Genomic DNA, 16488 nt, shown 5'->3' with positions numbered 1-16488 from the left:
TACAGAATTCAATTAAATGTTGTTCTTAAAGCAGAAAAATATAATTATTTTTAGTTCTGGTTTTACTCAAATGTATATTTTTCAAAGTGGAAAAAAAATCAAAAGCTTCCATCATCTCCCCCCAGCCCCAGGTGCTTGGAGTTCATGAATTATGGTCATGAATTATGATTCTTGCTGCTACTTTAATGTCTGTTTTGTTCCTGAAATCTCTTTTTTAGCATTACAACACTACCGTCCTATGGAAGTTAATCTCTTCTAAAGCTTCTTAAAGCTAGGCTTTCACTAGCTTCTCTCCTGCTACATGTTCTTTATGGCAACACTCTTTAAAGAATCATCTCTTTGAATCTTGAAAATCGTGTTTAGCTTCTGTTCAGCAATTGACTGGTGTAGTCAGTATGTGTAATATGCCATGGTGTAGGCATTATGTTGGTTATAGAGATGGATCCAGGCTTCAGCAATTGGAACAAGTTGGTAGAAGTGATTTCTTTCAGCACCTCCTTTCCCACAAAAGGCTACTGCTGCGGATCAATAGACCCACCTGAACAATATGTCACATGAGAGGGCTGCTGCTGGAGGGTAAAGTCTGACAGAGTTGCCCACTTCATTCTTGCACAGTCTCCGTGACTAGAGCAAAAATGCTTTCTGTTTGCAGAAGCAGCCATGGATAATTCCTAGCATCGTTGTCAACTGCTGTTTCTAAACATTCAACTTGCTATGTGAAATATTGTCTGATGGCTGAAGGTTGTTTGTCAGCCATATTGCTGTTGCTTTCCTTTTTTAGCAACTTTCAAAATGTTGCTGGTGTCCTTTTGTGGGTGGGAGGGAGGAAATGGGTTTTTGTACTTAATGCTCACTGATTACTGCTTTAAGTTAAGATGAGCTGAAGGAACATGGTGCTGTGGAAGATAAATGGCTTGTGATATCAGGGAAAGCAAAGAGCAAGGAAGTTCCAGATCTTCTCAGAACTAGCATGCTCACGCACAGATGTGTCCTGCACTCCAGTTAGTTGCTATATATGAACTTGTAAAGCTATAACTATAGAATTTTTAAGTAACTCCAATGTTCTTTCCCCTATGGATCATTTCTGGTCAATATTATCTGTGACTTTTTGGACAGAATTGTATTCTAAAAGATTATATGAATTCACATCTCCATTACAGCAGTAAATTTATTTGGATTTGCCGCATGGCTAAAACTCTTAAAAATACTCCCATCAGGGAAGATTACCTGTCTACTTTATCCTTGTCCTTTTATAAGGAGAGCTTTTTCATCATTTGAATTTGAAACTAGGTCTTCCTGAGTTGTAGAAGGTCATTTTAGCTGTTCAAATCCTGGGCTTTGTTTGCATGTCTACGGTGTGAATGTAATATTCTGTGTTACTTAGTGCTTTGTGCTCTATAGGAGGACGTTGGATAATCTGGTTTAAAACCATTTCTGGCAGGGTTTGAATTTCTAACTATCTTCTGAAGATTGATTACTTGTTGGAGTCTAGGGAGAGAATAATCAGCTGGATGGGCATGAAAGTGGATTACCTCTTTTTCTGGAACTGCTACAAACCAACTTGGTTTGGTATTTGGTTTGTGAGAAATATGAATGAAATAAAATGTCTTTCCAGTTGCTCAGCACCTGTCCCAGTTCCGTCTGTTTTTCTATTGGCAGTCAGTTGCCTCTGCAGAGGTTTCAGAACAAAATGTATTCCGTTTAAATTAGAGGCATTACAACCATGCATTTTGTACTGCTATTTATTAGACAAGTATTGCTTGTAGAATCTTGTATGTCTCACTTATAGGATGAAAAATAAAGACTGATAGTCTCTGTTAGCTTTTTGAAACAGTATGATTAGTCATATTCACTAAATTGATAAGTATACACTTGTTTATAACAACAGAAATAACATAGTTGGTGGCAGGTATAGATATTGGAGGAGGAGTATGTCATGGGAGTTTGTCAAAGTGTCTTAATGGGGGTCGTAATGGGGTCGTATTGATCGTATTGGTGATCAATATGATCATGGGATCGTATTGATCACCAACACAGTATTGGCTATCATACAGTAGTAAAGCATTTTCTATATGATCTAAAAAAGTTATCAAGAGCATGTGTATGTTATCTAAGGGGAGAACTTTGGTTACCAGTTTACAAGGGTTTGGGGGCTTTTATTTTTTTTTAGCTAGTGTTTAGTCATTTCAAAATGTGACAATGCTTTTTATTTGCAAAGCTGGGAGAAAAATAAAGCAGCTTCTTTTAGGCCGAAGAGATCATATCAGACTCTTCTCAGTCTGTAGATGTTACACTGATAGAGAGTGATTTTGCCAGATTCCCTTATACAAGTTACCCCAGCAGACCCTTCCTTTTCTCAAGAGACTATGGGTTGCACCTTACAATTTTGTTGAAAGGCAGCAGGTTCCATTGATGTAAGGTTCATTACACTAGTGAAAGAGTCTCTTGCGTCTTTGGAAAATGCCTGCATGAATAGGATGCACTACTTGTAGTTGAACAGAGTTGTATGATACAGTATAATAAAACTTAACTTTAATGTTAATTGGAAGTTGGTTTCAAATCTATTTATAAAATAAGCGAGTTACCAAAAATGATCTCTTAATGAAATTGGCCCAATATACAAATCTCTCTCTATAAAGACAAAATGTCCTGACTGACTCATCAATACCAAGCCCAAACTCCTGGACCTAGAAACATGAAATTTGGGGGAAACATGCCTTTCATGATGTAAACACCCATTAAGAATGGATTTTAATAAATCCACCCGCTAAGGGGGTGAAAAAGGGTAAAATGTGTTTTCCCAAAGGGATACAACTTCCTGGTGTGGCTGGCAGGCTGCTGCCTGCTTGCATCCCTGCCTACTGCCAGCTCAGCCACTCTTCCCTTATTGGGCCAGCCATTCAAGGTCATTTGCATATGCGGGATGATTGGGGTTCATAGCATTCCATACCTCATCCTCCCCCAAGGCAGAACACAGAGTTCATTTGCATATGTGGCCTGATTGGTGCTCACCCCCCACATTCTGAACAGTCTGCAGTTGCTATTGGGAGTCATTGAACGTGTCCTGAGGTAAAATGCACCTCCCAGTCTTCCCCTTAAGGTTCACTTGGGTTGCCAATCTCCCCATGCGGGCTGGTTTTCCAGTGTGGCTGGCAGGCTTCTGCTTGCTTGCACCTCCCTCTCTGATTGGTCAGCTGTGGGACTCTGTGTTCTGAGGTAAAAATCAGGTAAAGAAAACTGCAGACAGTTAAATACCGTAGTGAAGCACGAGTTTCATGCTCGTATACAATATTTAAATAACTTATCTGTTTGTTTTATATGAGTGAATAACCCGTATTTCTCTTTTCTGCTTTATATCCATCAGGCCAGAGTTTGGGATATGGATTTGTGAACTATATTGACCCCAAGGATGCTGAAAAAGCGATCAATACTCTGAATGGATTGAGACTTCAAACCAAAACAATAAAAGTATGTAGAAGTTAAAGCTGAGTAATATGATTACACACATGAAACATAAATACTGAAGGTAATATATTCTGTATCTTTGGTACAGGTAGGCTTTCTCTATACTCACAAGCTAAGGTATACCACTACTCTTCATATGGAGGGGAAAAACCTTTCGAATTTACTATCTCTATTGGAAATATGCTAAAATGAAATCCATATACTTGGTGGTTTACCTGATGTCATGCTGACATTGTGGGTCCTTGTCCTTCTTGAATGTGTTTCTCTTTTTTGATGCTTCCTTGAGAGCTATTCTCATCTTACTGTAGGGAGTCATAAGTGCATGCTTGAATATGCTCTAGTAGTGCCTGAAGTCTTCCCCCTACTGAAGGAGGAGTTCTAAAGGATCTGTATCCAATCTGTGCAAAGGTAGCCTGATTCTCCACTTAAATGTAGATGCCATTTTTTGCTTAACTCCTTCCAAAATGTACTCACCCACCGTCCTCTTCATGGGAATGTGAACATATGTAGCTGGGGAATATGAGGAAATTAGGTAGTTCTGAAATTGGTGATGAATGCTTAATTTCCTGCATTTCCTTTGCCTTGATTCTCTCTTCCTGATTTGTCAGCTGGAGATGGTTTTTGCTCATCTAAATAGGTGGTTGGGCTATTGTTAAACAGAGTTGGGTATAATGTTGAAAAACAAAAGCTGCATTAATACTTTTCATTATGACATTATAACTAATACAAAACAAGTCTGCAAGCTTTCAGGTTCATCAGAGATCTCCATCAGATCAAATGTCTAAAGGGGACTGGATTGTTCAGGCCGTGATCTTAAGGCTTAATATACACCCTTTGTAGAACACCAACCATGTTTGCATAATTAATGTGCTGCTGGGTAGAGCAGTCCCAGTGGAAAACTCAAAAGCTTGCATGCTGTGTTATATGTCATCTAGGTTAGTCTTCATAAAAAATTTAAAATGTTTTTTTGAATCTTAATTTTGCTTTAGACAGCATGGCTATTTACAACCTTTGTATATAAATTAGAATCTGGAGAGCTGAGTTTGATTCCTTGCTCCTCCACTTTAAGCCAGCTGGGTGACCTTGGGTCAGTCACAGCTCTCTTAGAGCTCTCTTAGAGCTCTCTTAGAGCCAAGCTACAAGTGACGCCTTACACAGGTTGGACACTTGTCAGCTTCCCTCAAGTTTTGATGGGAGATGTAGGCGTCCTGGTTTTACAGCTTGGCTCTCCATTAAAGCTGCAAGACCAGGATGCCTACATTTCCCATCAAAACTTGAGGGAAGCTGACAAGTGTCCAACCTGTGTCAGGTGTCACTTGTAGCTGGGCTCTCAGCTCCACCCACCTCACAGAGTGATGGTTGTGAGGATAATCACAACACACTTTGTAAACCACTCTGAGCTGGCATTTTTTTAAAAAATGGTGCTAGTCCTAATGACATCTGATGAGAGGGACCTCATTCCTCATCCAGGCTTCAAGCTGAGAAATAGCGTGGGAGGGTTAGTGCTCTTGCACTGGCTTGCTGCAGAGTCAGTCAGAACAGTGTGAAATCTTGCCACTTTCAGAGCACTTTCAAGACCTGGCCTGTCTCCAAAGATACTCTCCCTTCACTAGTTTCTGAGAGTTGGGGTAAAAGCTGTATTTGCCAGTGCAGGCAGGTGAACTCTAAATCAAGTTTTCTGTAACAGTCAAGCTGTAACAATACTGATCAATGATTGCAGGATTGGCATCTACAAGGACATGTAGTTAACTACTGTTGTTGAAATTCTGCATCTGCCAATTTTGAATTGGACAAAATTTAGCACAGTTCTGATACTGGCTTGTGTGACGGCCTTTAGTTGCTTGTAACAATTAGACTTGAAAATTCTTCAAGCAAGACAGTGTATTAGGGCAAGTTCTCTGTGTATTGATTAACTTAAGGATGTGGCTTACATAAGAGATTCTGCAGAAGTTACAGTTGCACATTTTTGGGTAGGATGCTGAGATTTTGCACACTGATAAGTAGTAAAAATGCTTGCCATTGGATAAATCGTGTATTTCAAAGTAGAATGATTTTTTAAAATAGAGTAATTTATTTTGCTTGAAATAGATACAAAGAAACAATTGACTGAAGGCGTTTCTTGCTTTCAGTTGTGTCTATTTAAAGCTCAATTTCTGTTTTGCAATATGCTTAATGCATCAAAGGAAGAACTTCTTACACTTAGTACTAGAGATGGGCACGAACTGGGGGGGAAAAAGAACCATGAGGTTTGTGGTTTGTTGCATTTCACGAACCACGAACATTCACGAACCTGCCCTGATTCACGAACCAGTTCATTTGGTTTTGAAAACATCACATCCAGGTCAGCAGAAGGTCACTTCCGGCTTAGCAGAAGGTCTGCAGGAAGTCCATCCCCTGTTGCTTAGGAAACTGATTGATTGGTGCCAGGCTGTCTGCAGTGACGAACCAAAAAATGTACCAAATGAACCAGCCTAAAGTTCATGGTGGTTCATCAGAAATGGGCTCTGATGAACTGCTGGTTCGTGAACCACAAACCAGCCCGGTTCATCATGAACTTTGGTTCATATTTCGGTTCGTGCCCATCTCTACTTAGTACATTTGGTTGGATCTAGTATTCTGGCAGCAGCAGGTGTTGATGGTCATGGGATTGTTTTCACTTGTCCTTCCTGCAGCAGTCGTTTCTAACCTTGGGCAATTAATCCTCATGGTTGCATGTTCCAGTGTACTAATAGCTGAGTGTGGTGGCAGGCTCCAGTGGGTGGGTGGGGGGCAAGGAGATAAAATTGCTCTTTCTGCCAACTCCATATGTGCAGCTTTACTGATAGAAGAGCGCAGAGAAGGTGATTTTGTGCTCTATCCCTTCTTCTCTACAGTCCCTGACTTGTGCGGGGTATTAGTTCATGTAGGTCCTACGACTCTTAAAAGAAATATTCCTGGAGTCAGAAAGGATTGCTGGGAAGAGGGGAATGTGGGAACAGACATGTCTTTTAAGGGTACTCAGAAAGGCAGGATCAGCTGCAGCCTCCAGTTATGTTTAAACTGTCAAATGCAGGCTTGAAGTTGCATAATGTGAAAAACGGAGAATTCAAGTTTACCTGTTCATAGGAGAATAGCTAAGCTCGCATTGTTGCCTTAAATGAAAACTTCCATTTCATTATGTACTACTACCTGTTTTTATATTAACGTTTACAAACGGGTGCAATTAATTTGATACCTAGGTACCGTATTTCTAGCATTTGTTTCCCTTATTGTGCTTTGGAGAAACTGGCTTGGATATAAAGAACTAACTCCATGTACCTGAAGGAGCTATAGAGATATTTTTGTAGAAATTATCTCCCATGCCATAAGATAAATAATTTCGGAACAGAAAAGGGGGGGTGGGGTTAAAAGCAATTTCATAATGAATGATACTGCCTCTCAAAGGAAAATTGAAAATTTCACTTGCCTTGCGAAAGATCTTGTGTCTGTCTACAGTAGCTTCATGGACATTGGTCCCTGTGTTGCTGTATTTGTTCTTTGAAGGAAAAAAAAACAAGACTTGTCACCTTGCTTTGAAGAAGTTTTTGTTTCTCTTGAACCTTACACAGCTAGCTTCTCTTTAACTGACTGCTATATTCAAAATCTCTAGGTGTTTTCCAGAGTTGTGAGAGTCACAGAGCGTCAGTGAAGGAAAAATGTCCTTTTCAACTATAAATTGGTTCTTCATCAATATTACTTCTGGAACATCTAATAAAGTATAGTCCTTTATTCCAGTAAACTATAACAGGTCACAGTTTGTATTTAAAGTTCCTTCCAAGAGACTCCTGTTTGGGACATTCTAACTGTAGGAGGGTATGTGCCCTTATTCCCAACAAACTTTCAAGTGTCTATCTTAACTTGAGCAGTTTGTCTTTTATAATGGTACTAATACCAAGTGAATAGAAAGCGCCACTCAGTATTGTATAAGCAGTCCTTTATTCCATTGGAAATTCCAGCATTCCTTATCTGTGACCCCTCAATTGCTTTTTCCTCATCGATTTCTTTTATACAGGCATTTGACATCACAGGGTGTTTATATCAGAAGAACTGAAAATTTTGTAACCTTCCACTGTCCTCATCTTGAGGAATTCATAACTAATTAGACACTATCATTCCGGAAATGGGAAAAAAACACTTTTTTTGTATTTCCAAAATCCATCCTGCGATTTTTATAAATTTGCATGTGCATTATCTTTTCGTGAAGTAAAAGACAGAACCTAGATTTATTCCAAATACTCAGCATGAAAATACTAGTCTTTTCTACAACTGGTAGGCTCTGAAGTCCTTAACATATATTTTGTGGATGCAACAAAGTAATGTCACTAAAGTCCTCTTTAGTGGCCTTTGCTCTTTCCTTTGAATTGGACTGTGATGTAAAATAGTGATAGTGATACTAGGTTGAGCACGTGCTACTCTTGTCACTCATCATAAGGCATATCTAGGGAAACGGGTATTTAACAGATTATGTGTTTGAGTTTGTCTATGCACAATCATAGCAGTAGAAGAAAAAGAATCTGTTTTGGCATCCCATTCATTTTAATTAGTGTAGCATTTTCACCACTAGGAATGTTGGGCTTTTTGAACCATAGGCATATGTCTGTTTTTATTCTTTCATAATAGTATATGCCAATGAGTTCCGTGGCACAGAGTGGTAAACTGCAGTACTGCAGTGCAAGCTCTGCCCATGACCTGAGTTTGATCCCGGCGGAAGCTGGGTTCAGGTAGCCAGCTCAAGGTCGACTCAGCCTTCCATCCTTCCAAGGTCGGTAAAATGAGTACCCAGTTTCCTGGGGGTAAAGTGTAGATGACTAGGGAAGGCAATGGCAAACCTCCCTGTAAAAAGTCTGCCAAGAAAATGTCGTGATGCGACATCCCCCCATGGTTCAGTAATGACTTGGTGCTTGCACAGGGGACTACCTTTACCTTTAATAGTATATGCCAAACCCATTGATTTGTCTTTGCTTTTTTATCTAGAAGTTTCTCTGGAGCTACTTTATTGCCCATGTGTGCATAAAATACTTCAGTGTACAAGAAGTTACCCAGGTTATTTGTTCCATCCCAAGTAAACATCATTTTGCAAACTTAAGACTTCTAGGGATTTGAATGCCTTGAGAAGGTAGATATATTTTGTATGTATACAAATAAAAATTTTTTAAAAACCCTCTGAGGGTGTGAGGAAAATGATGGCCTTCTTTTTCAGCTGTTTAAAGATACTAGGTCAGTTCTCAGCTTGGTTTCCCCAAAGTGCTATCGCCTGATAGTGCAATTTAAATGGAGCTGGACAGGAAGGTCCCAGTGGTTAGGCTTAGAATTAGAAACATGTCATGTATCAAGAAGGTTATAGGACTGGGTGAAATCAAGCCAGAAAAAAGACTAAACAAAGGGACAATCAGCGAAGGGGTAGGTAGGTTAGCCTTGCCAGAAACATCCCCCCACCAGCATCTTGTCCAATGCTGTCTTTTATTTTACAGCTATGAGCTCCTTGTGTTTTCTTTGACTGCTGCCATCATCAGAATCGTTGCTGTTCATCTTGTGGTTTACTGATTCTCCACACAGTGGACCTCAAAATCCATGCCCTTTTGGGTATTTTGAATACTCTACCAGCACTTGAATTACAGGGGGTCACCAACAGTCTCCCTCTTGTGAACGCCCTCGTTGCTGCTGTTTTAGAGGTATCTGGGGAAGGTGGTGTGATTTGGCTGTGTGTCAGTTCAAGCCCTCTAGCTGGTTCTTTGTGCTGGATCTCTATCAGAGGTGTGAATGAACCGAAATATGAATCAAAGTTCATCACGAACCGGGCTGGTTTGTGGTTTGTGAACCGGCGGTTTGTGGGAGCTCATTTCTCACGAACCATGACAAATTTTGGCCTGGTTCGTTTGGTTCCTATTTTGGTTCATCAATGCAGACAGCCTGGTGCCGATTAATCAGTTTCCTAGGCAATGGAGGGGGATGGGCTCTCTGCAGACCTTCTGCTGACTCAGCAGTGACATTTTCACAAACCGAACAAACTGGTTTGCGAAAGTTTGTGGTTTGTGAAACGTGACAGACCACGAACCGCACAGTTCGGAATTTTCCCAGTTCATGCTGCCCATCTCTGATTTCTATACACGTGGCCAAAGAGAGCAGCTCAGCCTTCTGCTCTCAATTGATTTTTTCCTGTACATACTTTGGTCTCTCTTTGCACACACAGTCTTCGATACTCTACTATATACATTGACTCTCGGGAACATTCCAATTAAGTGGAAAGCCTCTCTCAGTTTAAAACTTCACTTACTTCTAAGGTAAAGTCAGGACCTGAAAGAGTCCTGGCAGCTCCCAAGAGAAGCAGTACATATTCTTGAACTCCCAACTCCGATGGAGAAAAGAGCATGAAAATGGGTGTGGGAGTGGGTGCAGCTTTTGCCCTGGAAGAAATGCTGAGGTCTAACCAGTTTTTTTCCCTTGATGAAAATTACGAAGATTATAAAACAAACATCTGAACTAAGGGAGGGTGGCAGGATCCGGTACAAGATGAAGCCCTATGTGGCAGATGTTTGGTCAGAGTATAAAGAAAAGAGACTGCTTCAGAGATCTCATTGAACAAATAATCAGTGTAAGGAATAATCTCTGCATCCTAGTATTCCTATGCCATGAACGCACATGAAGTTGTTTTATATCAGACCATCAGTCTGTCAAGGTCAGCATTGTCTACTCGAGACTAGCAGTGGCTCTCCAGGGTCTCAGGCATAGGTCCTTCACATCACCTACTACCTGATCTTTAACTTGCGATGCCAAGGATTGAACCTGGGAGCCTCTGTATGCAAAGCAGAAGCTCTTCCAGTGAGCCACAGCCCTGTTCCATTCACGTCCTGTCTCAGTTGATACTCCAATCCTTCCTTGTGGGAGTTTTTGTTTAATGATCAGAGTAGTGGGGGCATTTTTTCTTTCCACGTTTTAACAAGAATAGTGAGAACATAGAGAAGAAGGCTATTGCAGCAAAATTCATTTGTATTCTTGGTTGCTGTATCCAAAACCAGTGTTCATGAGAACTTAGTTTATATCTTCCATTTCAGTACTGTTAAGCATTTTCTGTCTTAGGACAGTCTCGATGTGGTGCAAGATTCCTAGGCACTTTTCTGATTGCTGTTTACATACCATACTGACCTGATGGTGACTCTTAGTGACCCCAATATCTCTACTGCTTTTCCGAGCACCTTCTGTATTTCTTTTCATCTTTTATTTATAGATTCACTGTTCTGCTACTGGGAAGGAACTTCAAGCAGAGTCTGCTTTGTTTCTAAATATTCTAAGAATGTGTCCAGTTGCTCAAAAAATGATGGTTTTGAATGTAAATTCAATTCCAAAACCTTAAACCATGCCTATCTGTTTAGAAGCAGCTGTTTCCCAATCACAATAGCAGCAAATAATAGTGAAGGAAGTCTACTCTGTCACTGTTTCTCCACTGTTTCTCCTACTTTTCTCTGTAATGAAATGTATTCTGTAGGAACACTCCCTAGAAACAGTTGCTGATGTGATTTATGAGGACTAATGGAAGGTGTTGAAATTGAAGGGAGCTTTGATGGGAGATTGTGAATTTTAGTAAGCATCACCTTATCTTTTGCTTCCAAGCACTGCCCTCTACAGCTTTTTCTCAGTAGTCACCCACAGGGGTGTACTTGTCAGGTATACAGTTCCTCTTCTAGAGGCGTTAAAGTTTGAGTATTCACTTTTTTGCTTAGAAAACTTATATGCCACCTCTCCAGACCTCCTTGAGTTGACTCACAACTGTAAACCCAATCTAAACACAGTAGAAAAAATAAAAACAAATAATAGCAATACAAATGTAACTATGCTAATAAAAGGTAAGACTCTCGACTGCTACATTCAACTCACTATGTAAGTCACAGGTTGCTTTTTTGCGAAGGTTACAATCTGGTCACCGTTCTTTAGGTTGTGGTACTACAGTACCTTTCATTCCATGATGGACTAATGTTTTGTGGGAATCCTAAAATGTAATAGTTGTCTTTTTCCTGGCCCTCTGTGCCTTTGATCCACAGAGCATTCAGTAAGTATGTTGCTCCGGCTTCCAAGCATTGAAACATTGGAATAATAAGCATTCTTGCTGTCAAGGTAGAGGAAAGCTGCTTGGTAGATCATGATGTGCATACTCCAACCAAAGTAGCTTCTTGTGGCTACTAGATTCTTCTCTCCTATGTAAAATTACTAGCCTATTTAACGATAAGCAATTTTAGGTGGAAAATTGCAGAATGCTTCAAGAGTACAAAGGGCAGGGCTTTTTTTCAGCAGGAACGACATGGAACGGAGTTCCGGCACCTCTTGAAAATGGTCACGTGGCTGGTGGCCCCGCCCCCTGATCTCCAGACAGAGGGGAGTTTAGATTGCCCTCCGCACCACTTGGTGTGCCGCTTGGCGTAGAGGGCAATCTAAACTCCCCTCTGTCTGGAGATCAGGGAGTGGGGCCACTGGCCATGTGACCATTTTTGCCAAGGGCGATTTAAACATTTAAAAACAACCCCCTTGTTTCACCTGACTCAAAGTGATGTCATTGTGTGGTCCTGAGTTCCACCACTGAGTTCCACTACCTCTTTTCCCAGAAAAAAGCCCTGATAAAGGGATTTTCATGCCTGACATTTATGTGATGACTATAGAGAGGACTTAAAGTAGAATTTCTTCATCATATTGTCAGCCATTGCAGATTCCATGTTTTTAAATTCATAGTGCAAATTAACAATTCCCCATAGGTTTAAGGGTGGCCAAACGTTTCTTCTTTCTCACATGAATATTCTTTCATATGACATTTCTGAGTTGACTATTAATGTGTTTATGAATAATTATCACCTGTCAGAATATAGATTGTTTCTTTTTAAAAAAATTCAAATTAAATCTGTGGGTTTTCTTCCCACTCTGCGTTTCTTATTAAAAAACCTTAAATTGTCGACAGACATGAGCTGATAGAAAGAATCTGAAAAGTTTATTCACTGGTCATTCTACTAAACTGACCTACTAATTTTTTCTAGGAACTTTTCCAGTATGAAAAATGGTTTCTTGACAGACACTATGCATGTTAAGAGGGGGGAAAATTCTTTCCTCAGTCTGATTTAAAAAGCTGTGGCAATTTAAGGGCTTGCCACATAAAATAGGCTTCTGTGTTTTAAGTTCTTAATCAATACTGGATTCCTTGATGTAGTAGTTTCTTTAAAATGAACTCACAGGCACAGTAACTTCTAGAGCCTTGTACAGTCATTGCAAGCTTCTCAACAGATAAATGTGCTTCTTAGAATGGAATACAAGCTTGAACTGCAACCATGCTGAAATTGATACTGATGGATTTTTTTTAAAGCAAATAGCACTACCTGTGTTTGTAATGTACATATTTGCAGAAACATATCATTGGGAAATAATCTGCTGTAGATGACAGTTTTTAATGGCGATCTTTTCCATTAACCTATGTGTCAAGAGAACTGTGAAATATGTATGCGTTGTACAAAATCCCTTTAGAACATCTGAAGGAAATGAACTGTGAAGGTTAGGAAGAAGCACCCCCTCAACCTCTGCATTTTGTTCTTTCCATATTAAAGAACATTGATCCTAGTGAGTGGCAAAAGGAGATCCTATTTGGAGGTTTAATTAAAGTGAGTGAATTTTATTGATGCTATCAATCAGCAGAGATTGAGGGAAAGGGCTTGGTGCCAAACCATTTAGTGCTCTTGACAGGGTAATTAAATACCACAGGACTGTACTCTCAAGATAAAGTGAAATGATTCTGCAGATGTGCGGCAGAATAACAATTTGTGTTGGAACAAAAGAAAAGGTGTTTTCCCGATCTAAAATTTCTGCCGGAGTTTTAAAAACAAATTAATCGGATTATCTATTTTGTTCGGATCTTTTAAGTATACTATTATTTGGACGGTACCTTTTCCCTTATTTAGCATGGTTCATATAAAATTCATGAATATCTTGCCCTTTTCCTGTAAGCTATATTTTGAAAAAGCAAACACCACACCTAATCATTTTGAATGCAGTAAAGCTGTTTGACAGCCTGAATTTTAAAAGTATAGAATCTCTATTCAAAACCTTGGTTGGGGTCCCAAGTACAATCTTCTATGCATCCGTCACTCAAAGAAGGACAGGTAGGTATTACTTTGACTGCATTTGCATCACTAATCATAGCTGCTTGAATGGCTATGGCAGTGTTGGGCAATTTTAAAAGTTGTACTTACCTTGAAAGAGAGAGGCCTGTTCGTATTAGATCCTTCCTCTCTGAAAAGGAAAGGCTCTTTGAAGCACAGCAATTTAAGTATTCGGTGTCCAAGTGCTTTGTAGAACAAAATGAGCTTCCTTTCTTCTGTAACTGATGCAATGTTGCACCTGCTTGAGTTAGTGAAGGAAATCACCTTTCATTCTTTCCCACCCATCCCTGCCAAACAGGAAACAGAATGGTAAAAAAAAGTTGGTGTTACAAGGATGATTTCAATGTCGTAACATGCTTTAGACCATTTCAATTATTTTGTGTTTTCTTTAGTGTGTGAACCAGTCTAAGATGTTTTTGCTTTTCAGAGAGTCGATTTCTTGTGGGTTTTGCCTCCTCTTGTGACTGCATACTACAAACTCTGCACTGACATGTTTCCTGCCCGAGTGAATAGTCACTGAAGGGCACCATTCTGAAAAGTGACAGAAATATCTTGTTGCTTCTATATTGCTGAGAAGCTGTCAGCATACTTTTGTGTTTAGTGGTGAAGTTCTCAAGGTTAAAACATGAGGCAGAGGGGGAAAGAGTGCTAGAGGTATACTAGCTTATGAGAGAAAATAAGAGAATCTGCTCATATGTGCTGAGAACGTTGCTTGCTTTGTTTAAGATTCCTGTTTTTACGGTTCCTGCAAGGACTTAAGAAGACTGCTTTTGGAACTGTCCCATGGTCTTGTCTCATGTTCCAGTTGCTAGCATATCTTGAAATGTATCTTATAACTAAAAACTTGAAGCCTCTTTTCGAAGATGCTTCTGCCAGTCTTCTTCCCCTTTCCATATCAAATACAACTTTATTCCATCCTTTGCATCGTTGCAAAATATTTCTCAGTGAGCAGCATGGTGAATTACAAATAGAATGACAGGACCAGATCTTGAAATCAGGAGAATTGCTCCAGGGAAAGAAACTTCACATTTCTCATGAACACTGCTAAAGAAGAAACATGACGTGTACCCATGAAAAATGTACTAGCATTCATTTCTCAAGAGGAGGCAGCAATGTTACCAGGAACTACCGAATAGTTTGTAGAAGATATCCCCAAAATATGTAAATGACTCGCAGGTATAGTTATCTATAGATAATTTCAGTGATGGCTGAAATGTGTAATTTGTTAATAAGCGTTTCTGATATCTTTGAGATATGGATATCAAGATGCCAGACAATCCCAACCTAGATCTTGGTCAACCAGAGCAGCACAACAAAAATTCTAATGGTCATGTGCATCATCTGAGTGCTTATAGATTCGATCTTGGCTTTCTAAATGAATCTGGGTTGGATTAAGAAACTGATAGGGACATCTTATTCAGGATAAGCAGATACTTCTTTAATCCAAGTGATCTTCCTTCACTCCTAATTAAGACACTAGTACTCAAGATCCCAGAGGGGAAGCCTCCCAAGGATGGGTCTTTAGGTAAATGTTTCACAGGTTTAAAAACACTTGAGCAGGGGTCCCCAGCATGGTGCCTGTGGGTACCAGGGTGCCTTCTTGTCATCTTTGACATTCACCCGATGAATGTTTCTTAGCTAGCTCAATATTTTATAATTGTGTATATGCAAGAAAATGTTTCTAAACAATATATCCGTTTTTAAAAGCATCCTTTCAACCGAGCTTCTACCTGAAATGTTGAAGGGTTGCAATCAGAATTATGCAAACCTTCACTCTCTGATATTTTGTGGTTGGTTTTACACTGCAACAGACATTTCATAGTTGTGCCCCACCACAGTGAATCAGGTTTCCAAAAGTACTCTCCGGCTCAAAAGGGTTGGGGACCCCTGCTCTTGAGTGTATCTTTGCTTTTCCAGACTTCTTTTAGGAGGAGATTCCACATCCCATAGGCTACACTCTCTTCAAGCTAAAAGTATATATATCCCTTCACCAAGAAAGTAAATGAGATTTTAGAAATGCCGCTAATTGATGCCCCTGTGGGCAGCTATCATTTCAGCTGCAGCAGTGACCATGAATGGAAAAGATTCTCGGAAGGAACTACAGATCACACAAGAGAACTTGCTCTTAGCAAGCTTGCGAAGTGTGAGTTTTTACAATCTTAGGCACGACAGCAAACTCCATGATTGCCAAGACTACTCATTATATTTTCTCCTAACATAATGCTAGGCGGTCAGATTAGCCTGTGTCAATAGGTCAAGTGTTGAGCCTTGGTGTAGCCATGATGCCATGAACTTCTTTTCATAAGCTATTTTTGCATCTGCTGCTGTAGCAAGGAGACCTCTGTGGTTAAGGGCTTGGGTTGTTGATAACCAAATCTATTTTATCTTCCTTTTGCCTTCCTGTGAGGCAAAAGATATCTAGATGACATTTTAGTGGTGGCCAAAGATAAAAATTGAGCAGTGGTATATTGCTCAAAAAAGGGGCATGGGAAGCCTCAAAAGACATTACTAGTCTTTTTGTATGTAAGGGAAAGTCCCCAGTTATTGAGGATACGGCAGAAATTCCACCGGGGTGAGAAGCAGGGATACCATTAGTCCAAGTGATCAGTCATCAAGCTCAGGACGATTCTCCTAAGAGAACAAAGCCCAACAGAGAACGTGATGCTGGGGACATTCTCATGGGAGGCTGTCCCAGTTCTTTCAACAGGACTGGATGGGTGACCTAACAGAGGTATTTCTACACATCCTTGTTCTCCTAGTCTACAGATGCTATCTGACATTCTTGTACAGTAATTTTCAATACCAGCTCAAGTAGGCCTGTCTCCTTAGCCTATTCCAAGCATAGTCACCAAATTAATTGTGGTGATTGTGACAT

At 40.0% G+C, this 16488-nt stretch overlaps 1 protein-coding gene across 8 annotated transcripts in view; it reads left to right on the top strand.

The window, feature by feature from the left end:
- Nucleotides 1–16488, top strand: part of ELAVL2 (ELAV like RNA binding protein 2) — an 80465-nt gene that overhangs the window by 24264 nt on the left and 39713 nt on the right. For all 8 annotated transcript variants that reach the window (XM_054986747.1, XM_054986743.1, XM_054986742.1 and 5 more), the window contains one exon: nucleotides 3365–3468. In XM_054986747.1, coding sequence (XP_054842722.1) covers nucleotides 3365–3468 — 104 coding nt within the window. The remainder of the gene's footprint in view (nucleotides 1–3364; nucleotides 3469–16488) is intronic.

Source organism: Eublepharis macularius, chromosome 8 (assembly GCF_028583425.1).
Source record: "Eublepharis macularius isolate TG4126 chromosome 8, MPM_Emac_v1.0, whole genome shotgun sequence".
Lineage (NCBI taxonomy): Eukaryota > Metazoa > Chordata > Lepidosauria > Squamata > Eublepharidae > Eublepharis > Eublepharis macularius.
This window is presented reverse-complemented; position numbering and strand designations above follow the sequence as displayed.